General features: G+C 40.8%; 2 protein-coding genes across 4 annotated transcripts in view; both read left to right on the top strand.

Moving 5' to 3' along the window:
* GCNT4 (glucosaminyl (N-acetyl) transferase 4) overlaps positions 1-9,388 on the top strand; it is a 128,193-nt gene extending 118,805 nt beyond the window's left edge. For all 3 annotated transcript variants that reach the window (XR_010840168.1, XR_010840169.1, XR_010840170.1), the window contains exon 6: positions 9,139-9,388. The gene's annotated coding sequence lies outside the window, so the exon portion shown is untranslated. The remainder of the gene's footprint in view (positions 1-9,138) is intronic.
* Positions 5,868-6,499, top strand: LOC131756022 (peptidyl-tRNA hydrolase 2, mitochondrial-like). Its single transcript, XM_059062772.2, has one exon. The coding sequence runs from the start codon at positions 5,890-5,892 to the stop codon at positions 6,427-6,429; it is 540 nt and encodes a 179-aa protein (XP_058918755.1). The 5' UTR covers positions 5,868-5,889; the 3' UTR covers positions 6,430-6,499.
* Positions 9,389-16,237: the final 6,849 nt, after the last annotated feature.

Below are 16,237 nucleotides of genomic sequence, written 5' to 3'. Positions count from 1 at the left end.
TTTATAATAACCCATATGTGCATTCTCCAAGTTATTTTGTACTTGAATGCTACTATTAAAAATATATATTTATGCACAAACAAGATGATCATTTGTATTGATACAATGAAATAGATCACCCATTTGTATGGACTAGCTATAATCCCTTTGTGAGGTTTTTTTTTGGCTACAGAAAGAGAATTTTGAAAACGTCTAACATAATTTCATTGTTTTAGGCTGATTTCCTTATGTTGTACAACTGAAAAGCAAAGTTTTTTTAATATTGTTGATCCAAAAATAGATGTTATAAGAGTTGTCTTATTCTATTTATGACCCAATTCTAGCCAACACTTAACTCTTTTGATACCCTCCCTTCCACCTCCCCCTCTTTAACCATAACCAATTTATCCCTCTTCTCTAGGGGTGGTATTTGCCTTTTTTTTGGCGGGGGGGGGTATGCGGGCCTCTCACTGTTGTGGCCTCTCCCGTTGCAGAACACAGGCTCCGGACGCGCAGGCTCAGCGGCCATGGCTCACGGGCCCAGCCGCTCCGCGGCATGTGGGATCTTCCCGGACCGGGGCACGAACCCGTGTCCCCTGCATCGGCAGGAGGACTCTCAACCACTGCGCCACCAGGGAATCCCTTCCCTTTTTTTTAAAACTCAGCTCCAGTGACAGCCCCGGGAAGGTCTAGGAAAATATTTGAACTCTTGAAAATGCTTACATTTCATTGAACTATCCTAAGAGTTTCAAAGAAGCTTCATTAAAAGCCCACTATTGTTTTCACCTATTCTTCTGAAGATATAGTGAACAATTACTTTTATAAAAAAATTATTTATTTAATTCATTTATTTTTGGCTGCATTGGGTCTTCGTTGCTGCACGTGGGCTTTCTCTAGTTGTGGCGAGCGGGGGCTACTCTTCATTGCGGTGAGTGGGCTTCTCATTGCGGTGGCTTCTCTTGTTGTGGAGCATGGGCTCTAGGCGCGCGGGCTTCAGTAGTTGTGGCATGTGGGCTCAGTAGTTGTGGCTTGCGGGCTCTAGAGCGCAGGCTCAGTAGTTGTGGCACACAGGCTTAGTTGCTCTGCAGCATGTTGGATCTTAGTTCCCTGACCAGGGATCGAACCCGCGTCCCCTGCACTGGAAGGCAGATTCTTAACCACTGGACCACCAGGGAAGTCCCTGTTATTGATTTAAATTTTGATTTTATTATAGTCAAATGGCATAGTTTTCATGAGACTGAGTCTTTGAAATAGATTGACACTTGCTTTATGGTCTAGAATGGGAGTTGTCAAACTGCAACTTATGGGCCAAATGTGGCTTGCTGCTTGTTTTTTGTTTGTTGGTTTGTTTTGGCTGCACTGCATGTCTTGTGGGATCTTAGTCCCCTGACCAGGGATTGAACTTGTGCCCCTTGCAGTGGAAACCCGGAGTCCTAACCACTGGACTTCCGGGGAATTCCCTTGCTGCTTGTTTTTTTTTTGTTTCTGCTTTTTTTTTTTTTGGCAGCGTTGGATCTTCATTGCTGTGTGTGGGCTTTCTCTAGTTGCAGCAAGCGGGGGCTACTCTTTGTTGCGGTGCACGGGCTTCTCATTGTGGTGGCTTCTCTTATTGCGGAGCACGGGCTCTAGGGGCACAGACTTCAGTAGTTGCAGCACAGGTCTCAGTAGTTGCAGCACACGGGCTTCAGTAGTTGTGGCACGTGGGTTTAGTTGCTCCACGGCATGTGGGATCTTCCCAGACCAGGGATTGAACCTGTGTCCCCTGCATTGGCAGGCAGATTCTTAACCACTGCACCACCAGGGAAGTCCTGCTGCTTGTTTTCATAAATAAAGTTTTATTGTTATACAGCCACACTCATTTGTTTACATATTGTATATGTCCACAAAAGCAAGAATTGAGTAGTTGAGAGAGGGACCATATGGTATTCCAAGCCAAAATATTTATTATCTGTTTACAGAAAAGGTTTACCAAACCCTGATCTAGAACATAACTGCTTCATTTGTGTTAAAAATTCATATTCTCTGGACTTGAGGATATGGGGAGGGGGAAGGGGAAGCTGGGACAAAGTGAGAGAGTGGCATGGATGTATAAATGTAAAATAGATAGCTAGTGGGAAGCAGCCGCATAGCACAGGGAGATCAGCTCAGTGCTTTGTGACCACCTAGAGGGGTGGGATAGGGAGGGTGGGAGGGAGGGAGAAGCAAGAGGGAAGAAATATGGTGACATATGTATATGTATAACTGATTCACTTTGTTATAAAGCAGAACCTAACACACCATTGTAAAGCAATTATACTCCAATAAAGATGTTTTTTTAAAATGCATATTCTCCAAATCATGGGCATTGAGTTTATATTTATATTGACTTACTTATTTGTGTTCTTCAGATCTTCTTCTATACATTCATTGATCTTTTTTTTTTTGTATACTTGATTTAAGAATTATTGAGAGGGACTTCCCTGGTGGCACAGTGGTTAAGAATCCATCTGCCAATGCAGGGGACAGGGGTTCCAGCCCTGGTCCGGGAAGATCCCACATGCCATGGAGCAACTAAGCCTGTGTGCCACAACTACTAAGCCTGTGCTCTAGAGCCCGTGAGCCACAACTATGGAGCCCACGTGCCACAACTACTGAAGCCTGTGCGCCTAGAGCTCATGCTCCACAACAGGAGAAACCACTGCAATGAGAAGCCCACACACCACAACAAAGAGTAGCCCCCTCTCACTGCAACTAAAGAAAACCTGTGCACAGCAACAAAGACCCAACACAGCCAAAAATAAATAAATAGATTTATTTTTTAAAAAAAGAATTATTGAGCAGTATATTAAAATCCTCCACTGTAAGAAAGAAGAAAGTAAATTTAGTTTTATATTAAATATCCCAGTGCCTCATGGAATTTTATTTAGGTATTATAACTTTAGAAATTCATTAAAGACACAATGGAACCTCAAGTGCAAAATAAAATTCAATATTTTTCTTTGAAAAAGAAAAATCTTCCACTATGAGTTTTTCAATTGATCTGTGTACTGATGTTAATTTTAGCTTTATGTATGTTTTAAGTCATATTACTAGGTGTATATGAATCCAGAATCATGATGTTAGGTTCACCAACACCCACACCCACAGCAGTAGTTCTGTTCCTCATCTCAGCTTTCTTGGATCATGGCCAACAATAAGCACACTTTTCATTTACGTCAAGCCTGGTGGCATCTAGCACTACCTGACATGAGAGATCTTCAAGTGTTTTGAGCCAAAGAGATTCTGCTTTATGTCAATGAGTTTTCTTAAAGCATCTAAGGAACATTCAAAACAGATTTACATTGACCCGAAAGACAGACCATCTGAAGGGCATGTACTCAGGTCTAGTTGTGACAATTGTTTGGGAAAGACTGAATATGATGAAGATAGGGTGGAGGCTTTTGCATTTAAGTTGACAGGAACATTATTTATGGCAATGATTCTTTAAAAATGGTTATGAACAGTTTCATGGGGGACTTTCCTCCTCCACGAATATGAGTTTTCTTACTGGTGTGTGTGTATGTGTGTTTGGGGGGGGCAGGTGTTGTCCTAGTTTGCCCTTTCACTAAGAATGCTGCCTCCTGTTCCCTGCATCGTATATGCCCTGAGGATACTAGACTTTGTGTCTTGTCACCTACACAGTGATTAAAACAGGAGCTCAAGAACAAAGTTGGAGGGCTCACACTTCCTGATTGCAAAACTTACTACAAAGCTACAGTAATCAAAACAGTATGCTACAAGCATATAGACAGATGCATAGACCAATGGACTAGAATAGAGAGCCCAGAAATAAACACTCACATGTATGGGCAATTGATTTTCAACAAGGATGCCAAAAGCATTCAATGAGGAATGGACAGTCTTTTTAACAAATGGTGCTGGGAAAACTGGATATTGACATACAAAAGAATGAAGTTGGGACTTGCCTGGTGGCGCAGTGGTTAAGAATCCACCTGCTAATGCAAGGAACACAGGTTCGATCCCTGGTCCGGGAAGATCCTACATGCTGCAGAGCAACTAAGCCCGAGTGCTACAACTACTGAAGCCCACATGCTCTAGGGCCCATGTGCTACAACTGCTGAGCCTGCATGCTGCAACTACTGAAGCCTGTGCGCCTAGAGCCCATGCTCCACAACAAGAGAAGTCACCACAGTGAGAAGCCCACACACCACAGCAAAGAGTAGACCCCACTTGCCTCAACTAGAGAAAGCCTGCTCACAGCAATGAAGACCCAACGCAGCCAAAAAAATTTTTAATTAAAAAAAAAAAAGAATGAAGTTGGACCCTTATACTACATACAAAAAATTAACTGAAAATAAATCAAAGACATAAGACATAAAACTATAAAACTCTTAGAAGAAAACACAGGGGAAAACCTTTGTGACATTGGATTTGGCAATGGTTTTTTGGATATGACACTAAAAGCACAGGCAACAAAAGAAAAAATAGATAATTTAGACTATATCAAAATTTTAAACTTTTGTTCATCAAAGGACATGATCAAGAGAGTGCAAAAACAACCCATAGAATGGGAGAAAGATATTTGCAAATCATATATCTAGTAAGAGGTTAATATCTAGAACATATAAAGAACTCCTAAAACTCAACAACAACAAAAAACAACAACCTAATTTAAAAATCATCAAAGGAACAAATTCCCTGGTGGTCCAGTGGTTAGAACTCCATGTTTCCACTGCAGGGGTCCTGGGTTCAATCCCTGGTCAGGGAACTAAAATCCTGCAAGCCATGTGGTGCAGCCAAACAAACAAACAAAAACCAAAAGATGGTCAAAGGATTTGAATTTCTCTGAAGAAAATATAATACAAATGGCCAATAAGATACTTAGCATCATTAATCATTGAGGAAATGCAAATCAAAACCACATGAGATATCACTTCGCACTCACTAGGATGGCTATTACTTAACAAAAAGAAAAAAAAAAACAGAACACAGCAAATATTGACAGATGTGGCGGAATTAAAACACTTGTGCATTGTTGGTTGGAATGTAAAATGGTGCAGTCACTCACAAAGTTTAGCAGTTCCTCAAAAAGTTAAACAGAATTTTCATATGACTCAGCAATTCCACTCCCAGGTACGTACCCAAAAGATCTGAAGACGGGGATTCAAACAGATACTTTATGTCAGTGTTTATAGCAGCATCATTCACAATAACCAAAATATGGAAACAACTGAAGTGTCCGTCAGCAGATGAATGGATAAACAAAATGAGGTATATACAAACAGTGGAATTTTACTTAGCCATAAAAAGGACTGAAGTTCTGATACGTGCTACAACACGGATGAACCTTGCTTGCTTCATCATGGATGAATGTGTGGATTATATATGCTGCGATAAGGGTAAATAAACATCCATGCTAAGTTAAAAAGCCGGACACAAAAGGACAAAGGTTACATGATTCCACTTATATGAGGTATCTAGAATGGGTAAATCCATAGGGACAGAAAGTAGAATGGTGATTACCAGGGGCTGGGGGTAAAGAGGAATGAGGATCTATTGCTTATGACTAGCGTTTATGTTTGCATGTTAAAGTTTATGTTTTAGGTGATAAAGTTTGGGTGATAGTGTTGATAGTTACACAACATTGTGAATGTACTTAATGCCACTGAATTGTACACTTAAAACTGGTGAAATGAGGGAATCCGCTGGCGGTCCAGTGGTTAGGACTCTGCACTTTCACTGCTGAGGGCCTGGGTTTGATTCCTGGTAGGGGAACTAAGATCCCACAAGCCGCGTGGCGCAGCAAAAAAAAAAAGGTAAAATGGTGAAGTGGTAAACTTCATATATGTATGTTTTACTACAATTAAAAACCAAACCAAAGTCACGACTGAGATGGAGGAGAGGTCCTCTCGGTAGGTTATCCTCTCACAGATGCTCTCCAAACCCTTGGTTATGGAATATTTGACTAATCCTGGTGTACTCAGCTTGGCTGCCAGAGTTGCTTGTGGCATGTGCCTGGGCTGGGGACTCCGAGTACGCTTTGGAATGGTCCCCAGGAGCTCGGTGAGCGAGACAGACACTGACACCAGAACAGAAGCAAGCATCTTAGGAGAGGGTGGGGAGTACAAAATGATTCTTGTGGTTCGAAATGACTTAAAGATGGGAAAAGGGAAAGTGGCTGCCCGGTGTTCTCATGCTGCTGTTTCTGCCTACAAGCAAATTCAAAGGAGAAACCCTGAATTACTCAAACGATGGGAATACTGTGGCCAGACCAAAGTGGTGGTCAGAGCTCCTGATGAAGAAACTCTAGTTGAATTACTGACCCATGCAAAAATGCTGGGACTGACTGTAAGTTTAATCCAAGATGCAGGACTTACTCAGATTGCACCAGGCTCTCAAACTGTTCTAGGAATTGGGCCAGGACCAGTAGACCTAATTGACAAGGTCACTGGTCACCTAAAACTTTACTAGGTGGAATATTGTATGATGATGGTCATCCCACCACCACAAGGGTTTGAAACTGTCAAATTCTAACAATAAAAGCTGAATTTTACCCCCCCCCAAAAAAACCAAACCAAACAAAAAAGATTTTATAACAAGAGTGGCATTTATGTTTCTTAAAACTACCTGCTGTAGTAGAGTATAATACAGAAAAAAAAGACACTTTAACAAGAGAAATATGGAATGAATCATAAATCCACCTGATGACAAAGGAAATCAAAATGCTTAAGGAAAACACAACTACATCAAATACTACCATGCACTAAAATTAATCTGACAAACTATGTATACTTCTAGTAATTTTTTTCAAGCAATTGTAAAAGATGTGAAACTCTAATTCAGTAGGAACAGGTCAATCTCTATTTTGCCTGAGTTTCAAACTTTCTGACAGCATCAACTATTCCACTATATTAATAACAGCAAGCAGTCTTAAGTACTGCATCCATGCATCATGGACTAGGTGGCATACAGGGTGAGCAGATGCCTTAGGGCAGCACCCTTCAGCACTCACTCATCTCTCTGGATCCATATATATATATAGATATAGATATAGATATATATAGCATTTTATTTAGCATTCATAGGTATTCAATAGCAGAAGCATTTTCCAGGATATCTATTGTATTGCCAGAAATGTAAATTTCCCCAACTTATCTTTTTAAATTCTACTGAAGTCCCATTATGTTTTTAAAACACACACACACACACACACACACACACACACACGTATAAAACATTTACCAGATATATTGTTAGATTTTTTTAAATTGCATGATGCCAAAGAGTATTTATATAGTATGCTTCCACTTGTGTTTTAGTAAAGAGGGAGAGATATATGTTTGTATTCACTACTTTGATATAAAATAAAATACTTCTAGAATGATACATCAATAACTGCTAACAGTTCCTTCTGGAGAGTGGACTGGGGATCTGAGGTAGGAGGATGTTTTTATATTGCTTGAATATTTTACTCTGTGTGCGTGTGTTTAATTTAAAAAATCTACCTATGTTTTTTGAGAGGGGCTCTTACTTCTAGTTTCTGCTACATTAAATAATATACCTTTTGTTGCAAGCTGCAACCAAACTGCTTTAGGTTCATACAACCTTCTCCTTTATGGAACTCATGTAACTGCAAACTCTAACCTTCCAGCTTCACAAAGGAGCCTAAACATCGTGCTGAGCGCTTATCCAAGTCACAGCAGAGATGCCTGCTTTTAAGTACTTTATCTGCTCACTAGGCAGTGCAGCTCTTTCTAAGATAGAATCTTAGATTCTCATTAGAGAGGAAATGGATGACCTCATCAAATCTCTCACATCCTCTTTGGTGGAACTAGATATTCCACCCTAAAGGATGTACCTGAAACTGAACTGATAGCAATGAATACAGTTGCAGTTTTAATTGATATCTTTTTCTGTAAATAAAAATTTATATTCATTAAAGTGAGTTTGAACTATTAGTACTAGCATAGAAATAGCTCCAAAGCATACAATGAAAAAACTGGTTTTAGAACAATATATATAGTACCGCTATAAGTTAAAAAAAATTTAAAGTCAAACTAATGTTTTGTAATAAGAATATATGTGTATGACTTGCATAATTCTTTAATATAATGTTCATTGTCTAGATTTTGGTAAATACAGAAAGGTTTAGGAAGGGAATTTGAAAATGAATCATAACACTTCCCAACAGAAATAATTCCTATTAACATATTGGTGGATTTCCTTCCAGCTTCTCTGTCTATTTCTCCGTCTCTCTGTCTCACTTTCATCTGTCTGCGTCATATGTGTGTATGTATAGAGATATACGTATTACAGTTGTAATTCTGCTTTACTCTCATAGCACTGTATTTTTTATTGAAGTAAAAAAATTTATAGTATTGTGTTAGTTTCTGGTGTACAGCAAGGTGATTCAGTTATATATATGTATATTCTTTTCATATTCTCTTCAATTATAGTTTAATATAAGATATTGAGTATATAGCTCCCTGTGCTATACTGTAGGACCTTGTTATTTATCTCTTTTACATATAGTAGTTTGTATCTGCTAATCCCAAACCCCTAATTCATCCTTCCCCCCACCCCTTTCCCCTTTGGTAACCATAAGTTTGTTTTCTATGTCTGTGTGTCTGTTTCTGTTTGTAAATAAGTTCATTTGTATCATTTTTTAGATACCACATATAAGTGATATCGTATAATATTTGTCTTTCTCTGTCTGACTTACTTCACTTAGTATGGTAATCTCTAGGTACATCCATGCTGCAAGTGGCATAATTTCATTCTTTTCATGACTAATATTCTATTGTGTATTTATACGTATATATATACATATATTACATCTTCTTTATCCATTCATCTGTTGATGGACATTTAGACTACTTTCACGTCTTGGCTAGTGTGAATTGTGCTGCTTTGAACATTGGGGTGCATGTATCTTTTCGAATTAGAATTTTCTCTTAGCATAATATTATAAGCATTATATGCTTCCATGTCAATAAATATTACTTGGAAACACAATTTTAAATGTTAAGTAATATTCCTTTATGCAGAAATATCATTTATTTAACCATATTCCTATTTTTGCACATTTCCCCCTTTCTGCCATGCAGTGTAAAAATATGAAAAACTTGCTTGTGTCTTCAACATTTCTTTTTTTTTTTGGCTGCACTGCTTGGCTTACAGGATCTTAGTTCCCTGACCCGGGATTGAATCCAGGGCTATGGTGAAAGCTCGGAGCCCTAAGCACTGGACTGCCAAGGAACTCCGTCAGGCATTTCCACTGGAAAATTTTCTAGAAGTAGACCTACTGGGTTAGGAATGTGAACATTTTAAAGCAATTTTAAGACCTAATTTACTAATTGTTATGTCAGTGTACACTCCCACCAAGCCTATAGGAATGCCTAATGCCTATTTTCCTCATCCCAGTACTGGGTATGACTCTCTTTAAAACTCAGTACTAAACACACACACACGCACACACACACACACACACACACATGCCCATGCCCATGTACACACCCTTTACATTTCTTTAATTAATAAAGATATTGAAAAAAATTTAGATGTTTACTGACCATCTGTACTTCTACATTTTTAACATGTAACATTTGTGCTTTCAGGGGGATCAGCTCGGTGCTTTGTGACCACCTAGAGGGGTGGGATAAGGAGGGTGGGAGGGAGGGAGACTCAAGAAGGAAGAGATATGGGGATATATGTATATGTATAGATGATTCACTTTGTTATAAAGCAGAAACTAACACACACTATAAAACAATTATACTCCAATAAAGATGTTAAAAAATATATGTGTGCTTATTCCCTAAATAACAGTAATCATTTCACTTCTGAGTGTGTGTGTGTGTGTGTGTGTGTGTGTGTGTGTGTGTTTTCTAGGTGCTGAAAGATGAAGTACACAGAGTTACCACAAGAGGTTCCTAGCACACATATTATATCAAAATCTGAAGTCTATTGGGCTCAAGTTTCAACAAGTCAGCATCTTCTGGAGTGGACAGTTTCATTAATTTCAATCTTAGAGCCTCCAAACAATTGTCCTGGCCTCATAAGAACAGGCCTTTGGACATCGACAAAACTTATTGAAGAGAACAAGAGACAGTAGCTCAGTAATTCAGAAAGCTAGGTTGAACTGTGCACTCCACACCCTACTCTCCTTCGTTTCCCTATCAAAATCCCCTATAACTTGACTCTTTTTGTTAGATATAGTCACTCTCAAATTTCAAAAGAAATATAATCACTTTCAGCCTAAGATGCCTTTGAGTCATTCATTTGATCGTCCTGCAAATATTTATTACTCTTTTCATATTTAACCAGAAGAACGATGGACATTTTTTTAACTCAGCAAATAAATATTCACTACCACGTGCCACTATCCTAGCTGCTGGGAATATACACTGACCCCAGCCTTGCAGAGCTCACACCTTTGCTCTCCTTCCTAGTACCTCTAAGCAGACTCTCGGGAAATTCACCCCCACAGATGCTTTTGCCTTGATGGGAGACATCGTGTGCAGCCCACACAGGAAGTGTCTGCTGCTCCAAGGTCCAGAACACTGTCTCCAAGACCCATGATTACATCCCGCTCTGTTCTGCATATCAAACCAGCTAGCTACGACTTTTAAATTGCTTTTAAAAAATTTTACAGTGTAATATATCTACCCCATAAAGAATTCAAATTATATAAATATAAATAACAAAAATGAAAATCACCCATAGTCACAATCTTCACAGATCCCTTTTTTTTTTTTTTGCCACACCACATGGCTTGCAAGATCTTAGTTCCCCGACCAGGGAGTTCCCACATATAGCTATTTTTAAACTTTTTTATAGGTATATCATTATATATGTGCACATTTGACAAATACTTATTGAATACTCACTGTGGAGAAAGTATATTCCAAGGGCTGTGTCTTAGTCTGCTTGGGCTGTCATAACAAAATATCATAGACTAGGTGGCTTAAACAACAGAAATTTAGTTTCTCACAGTTCTGTGGGCTACAAGTCCAGTCAGTCTGGTGTCTGCTGAGACTCCTCTTTCTGGCTTGCAAATGGCTACCCTCTCTCTTTGTGTTCACGTGGGCTTTCCTCTGTGCAAGTGGGCAGGGGGAGCTCTCTGGTGTCTCTTCTTAGGAGGACACTAATTCTATTTGATCGGGGCCAACACTTATGACCTCATTTAACCTTAATTACTTCCTCACTCCAAATATAGCCACGCTGGGGGTTAGGGCTTCAACTTATGAATTGAGGAGAGGAAACACAAGCATTCAGCCCATAACAGGCTGTGAAGTCTTTACAGATGAATGAGGCACAATGTTTGCCCACTTCTCACTAATGTAGGAATTCATGGCACAAACTCTGTTTCTGTCTCTTTGTGCTTTATTTATTTTATTATCTTTTGGAATTTCTACCAAGGCTGGATATACAAGGTAAGGAGAGAAAGTGAGATTCAAGAAAATTTTATTTCCCACTTGGTTTGGAAAACACTCTCTGGAACAGGAGGTTTTAAGCTCTTAACTACTCCAAAGATCCCCACTGAAGCATCGTCTCTCACTTTCTGGCTTCTCCTCTAGGAAAGGAGGTTGTTAAATGTATACAACACGGACAGCTCTCTATCTACATCCATCTACTCTACAGAGGAGCAATGATTCCAAGTGGGGCTGGATTCACTCCTTCAGAATACGATGGCTGACAACACACACCGCTGAGAACAGAGAAGAGTGAAACACGGTCTCTACCCTTGAGGAGCTCACTATCCAGTAAGCCAGTGATGAGAAGGTAGTGTGAGAAGTGCCATCTAAGAAAGAGGTAAACTCGGGAAACACTAGGAGAGAAAAAGGAGACCCAGAAAGAGTTCTGGGAAGAAATTACACCCCCACTGAAGTCTGAAGAAAACTAGGATTGAGCTTGGAAGGAAAGGGGAAAGGTAATCCAGGTAAGGCTATAATAGTAGCCCACTTGGGCAGATGAATTGTATGTCAAGGCTGAATTCTGAAAGGGCAGGCTGAATGTGCTCATCTAGGGGACCAATCTAGACTGTCTCTAGGTAGGATGATCCCTCAGAAGGTTACCTTGAGATTTTTATCAAGATGGCAAAAACCTTATTGTTAATTAAAAAACATATGTTATAGTAAGATGGCAAATTACATCCCCAGAGAAGCCTGTGGGAATCCTCAGAAAACCGAGGAAAGGAGAATGTACCTCCTCCAAATCTCTTTAGCATGCATACACATATCCCTGTGCTTTATTTCATAAAAGAATTAAACTGAATTAAGCTGAATTGAATTTTGCAATTCACCTAGCTGCTTGTGCCAGAAGCCTGTTATTCAGTCTAAGCTACCTCTTTCCTTCCTTTATTTTATTTTATTTTAATTATTTTTTGTATTCAACAAATAGCTGCCAAACGCACACTCTGGGCAGGCACACTACTAGACGCTGGAGAGACAGTGATGAGCATACAAATGTGTGAATTTTTAATGGCATCGTCAATTCCGGGAGGTGCAGGAGTAGCCGGAGCAGTGAGGCCTGCAGAAGAGAAAGGGGAGATGCAGTGAGAGGGGCGGGGGCCAGATCCTGAGGGCCTTGTGTGCTAAGCCAGGAGTTGGAATTTTATCCTGAAAGCCATGGATTACCACTGAAGTATTTTAAGCAAGAGAATGATGCAGTCTGACTTGAGAATGATGCCTCTAGCAGTCACAGGGAGAAGGTTTGCCCAAAGGGGCAGGATTAGCAACAGTGAAACCGGTTAGGCCTCTGTGGCAAATGCTATCAGTGACCTATTCTTTATCCATCTTTATCCATTCCTTATTTTAAAAAATGAAAAGAAAACTGCTAAGTATCTATTACTTCTCTCTTCCCTTGAAACTGCTGTGACAACAGTTCTGGCAAAAGTAGAATTCTGCTGGGAATTTCTAGAAATGTTTTACTTTCCTGATAAGATGCTGCCCTCCATTCTCACTACTCCTCCCACTGGCAATGCAGTTAGGAGGCTGTTGGTCGGTCCTTGGTAACTTCCTTGGGCTGTTGCACCAGCTCTGTGCTGTTAATTTCTCTTTGGTTAAGACTCTGTGTTTGGGTTTCTTTTACACGCAGCCAAACACAATCCTGATACGATTGTTACTACAGCAATTCAGGTAATGACATAATGAGAACCGCACCACCCGTCTGAACTAAGACAGTGAAATGAAGTTATGGGTGACAGGATTAACTTATAAACTATAAAGGAAGCAGGATCAATAGGACTTGTGATTAATTTGATGTGACCTATTGGGAATTATCATCAGAGAGATGACTTTTCCTCTGAGTTCAAGGACCATGTATCCCACAGTCCTCCTACTTATTTTTTCCTACCCAGTGTCTTTTTTTCTCCCAGCATTTTCCCTTCCCCATTTAGAAAAGGTTTTATGTGTCCTTGTTCAGAGGCATTTGTGTAGTAGACCAAAAAGAGATGTTGCATGGGCTTCCCTGGTGGCTCAGTGGTTGAGAATCCGCCTGCCGATGCAGGGGACACGGGTTCGTGCCCCGGTCTGGGAAGATCCCACATGCCGCGGAGCGGCTGGGCCCGTGAGCCATGGCCGCTGAGCCTGCGCGTCCGGAGCCTGTGCTCCGCAAGGGAGAGGCCACAACAGTGAGGCCCGCATACCACAAAAAAAAAAAAAAAAAAAAAAAAAAAAGAGATGTTGCATAAGACAGCCCCCTTTCCTGGCTTTTGTTTTGTAAAATCTAGGTTCATTTGGGGTCACACTGATCACTTTCCAGGGAAAGGAGACTGACCACTCACGGCCTTCCATGCAAGGAACGAAACCCAGTGAGAGCAGCTGGAGAGATTTCCTGAGACTAAAACAGGGCATGTCGAGCTGCAGTCTCCTCTGATGTTCCCTGCCTGAGAGAAGGGTCCCATTTAGTAGTGCAAGCCACTAACCTAGGACTCACCCTTCACTAGAACCTCTCCTGCATTGCCTCTCATATTTAGCCATCACCTAGACCTTTCTGTTTTACCAAAGTATCTCCTGCATCTCTTCATTTCTTTCCAACTTCATTGTCACAATCCTAATTCATAAAACATTATTTTAACCCTAAACTGCTGCAATATCCAGTGTGTCACCTGACCATAGTCCATAAAATGATCTTTTCAAATGTGGAATATTTTAAGAAGGGTACAGATATTGCAATGGCTTCCCTTTGCCCTTAAAATTAAAAAAAAAAAAAAAACATATCTTCCAAATACTGGCCTCTGTCTCGATCACCAGCCTCATCGCTCCACCCCTGACTCACTGCCCAAACTCCCACCATGGTGACCTTGCAGCAACTAGAATGTTCTTTCTCTCCCCAAAGACTTTATCCTAGCCTCTTCACCTGCCCGGTCAGGTCTACTTAACTGCCACACCCACCTGCAAACACACACACGCACACACACACACACAGGGATACACACAGACACACACATCCTAGCTAACTTATTTTCAGCTTCAGGTTTCAGCCCAAATGTCATTTTCTCAGAGAAGCCTAACCTGATTCCACCCCACTGCCCAACTAAATCAGGGGCCCTGATTTTAAGGCATGGGTGTCTTTCATAGCACATTTTCAGTATAAACTTGTGTGATTACCTATGTGTCATAAGTTCCATGGAGTAGCGACCCCACTTATCATTGTCTCTCCAGGATCTGGTAGTGTGCCTGCCTAGAGTGGGTGTTTGATGGCTATTTGTTGAATACAAAAACATAGAGGAAGAAAGAGGGACTCTAGAATGAATATCAGGCTTCTGGCAAAAGCACCTAGGTGGATTGTGAAATTCAACTCAGCTCAATTCCATTTAATTCTCTTATGAAATAAAGCACAAAGATATGTGCATTTATGATAAAGAGAGCTGGAAGAGGTACATTCTCCTCTGCTTCTCTGAGGAGTCTCAGGCTTCTCTGTGGATGGAATTTGCCATTGTGAATGAAAAATATTGCCTGTCATATCAATAAACGAAGGATGTTGCAGCCATCAAACCATCACAGTACAGCCGCCCCAAGAGTGAGCCCTGAGGGAACTCAGGATGGAGGCAGGATGCCTGCCATCGAATCATCAGACACTGTAGCCACCCCCAGACAGTGCACCCTGAGGAGACTCAAGGTGACAAATCACAGGATACTGGCCCCAGAGAGCTGATGTGCATATCAAAGGAATGATTTCAGGGAGCCCAGACTCTTGCATCTTCCCATACATAGAAAAGTACTACATTCCTTAACTTGAGATGGCTGGTTTTCTTTCATTAACAGTAATCTTTTGATGTTCCGACTACCTGGTCTTTGTTGCAAAAACTCCTACGTATCCTGGCTCACCCCTTGCATCTTTGGAGTGGTTTCTCAGAGTGATCTGATATGCTGTGTCCTGGGCTAAAATCCTCAGTTTTGTCTGCCAAATAAAACATAGCTCTCAACTTTTAGGTTGTGCATGTTTTTTCAGTCAACACCATCCTATTACAACACGTAGCATGCCAAAGAGGAAACGAACCGCGTTAAGACAGAATTCTGAAAGGGCAGGCTGAATTTACTCCTTCAGAGGATCTATCTAGGCTGATTCCTCGAAAGGTCATCTTGAGATTTCATGAGGATGACAAAAAACTTATTGATAGGGGCTTCCCTGGTGGCACAGTGGTTAAGAATCTGCCTGCCAATGCAGGGGACACCGGTTCGAGCCCTGGCCCAGGAAGATCCCACATACCATGGAGCAACTAAGCCCGTGCACCACAACTACCGAGCCTGCGCTCTAGAGCCCGTGAGCCACAACTACTGAGCCCTCATGCTGCAACTACTGAAGTATGCGCACCTAGTGCCCATGCTCCGCAGCAAGAGAAGCCACAGCAATAAGCCCACGTACCATAACAAAGAGTAGCCCCTGCTCACAGCAACTAGAGAAAAGCCCACGTGCAGCAACGAAGACCCAGTGCAGCCAAAAATAAATAAAATAAATTAATAAATTAAAAAACATTGATAATTACAAAGCATGTGTTATATGGACTTTGGAAGATAATGATGTTTCAGTGTGGGTTCAATATCACTAATTATCAGAGAAATGCAAATCAAAACTACAAGGATGTATCACCTCACAGTGGTCAGAATGGCCATCATCAAAAAATCTACAAACAATAAATGCTGGAGAGGGTGTGGAGAAAAGGGAACCCTCTTGCACCATTGGTAGGAATGTAAATCGGTACAGCCACTATGGAGAACAGTATGGAGGTTCCTTAAGAAACTAAAAATAGAACTACCATGTGACCCAGCAATCC

Source organism: Kogia breviceps, chromosome 4 (assembly GCF_026419965.1).
Source record: "Kogia breviceps isolate mKogBre1 chromosome 4, mKogBre1 haplotype 1, whole genome shotgun sequence".
Classification (NCBI taxonomy): Eukaryota; Metazoa; Chordata; class Mammalia; order Artiodactyla; family Physeteridae; genus Kogia; species Kogia breviceps.
The sequence above is the reverse complement of the archived record's forward strand: the minus strand, read 5'-3'. Positions and strand labels throughout refer to the sequence as shown.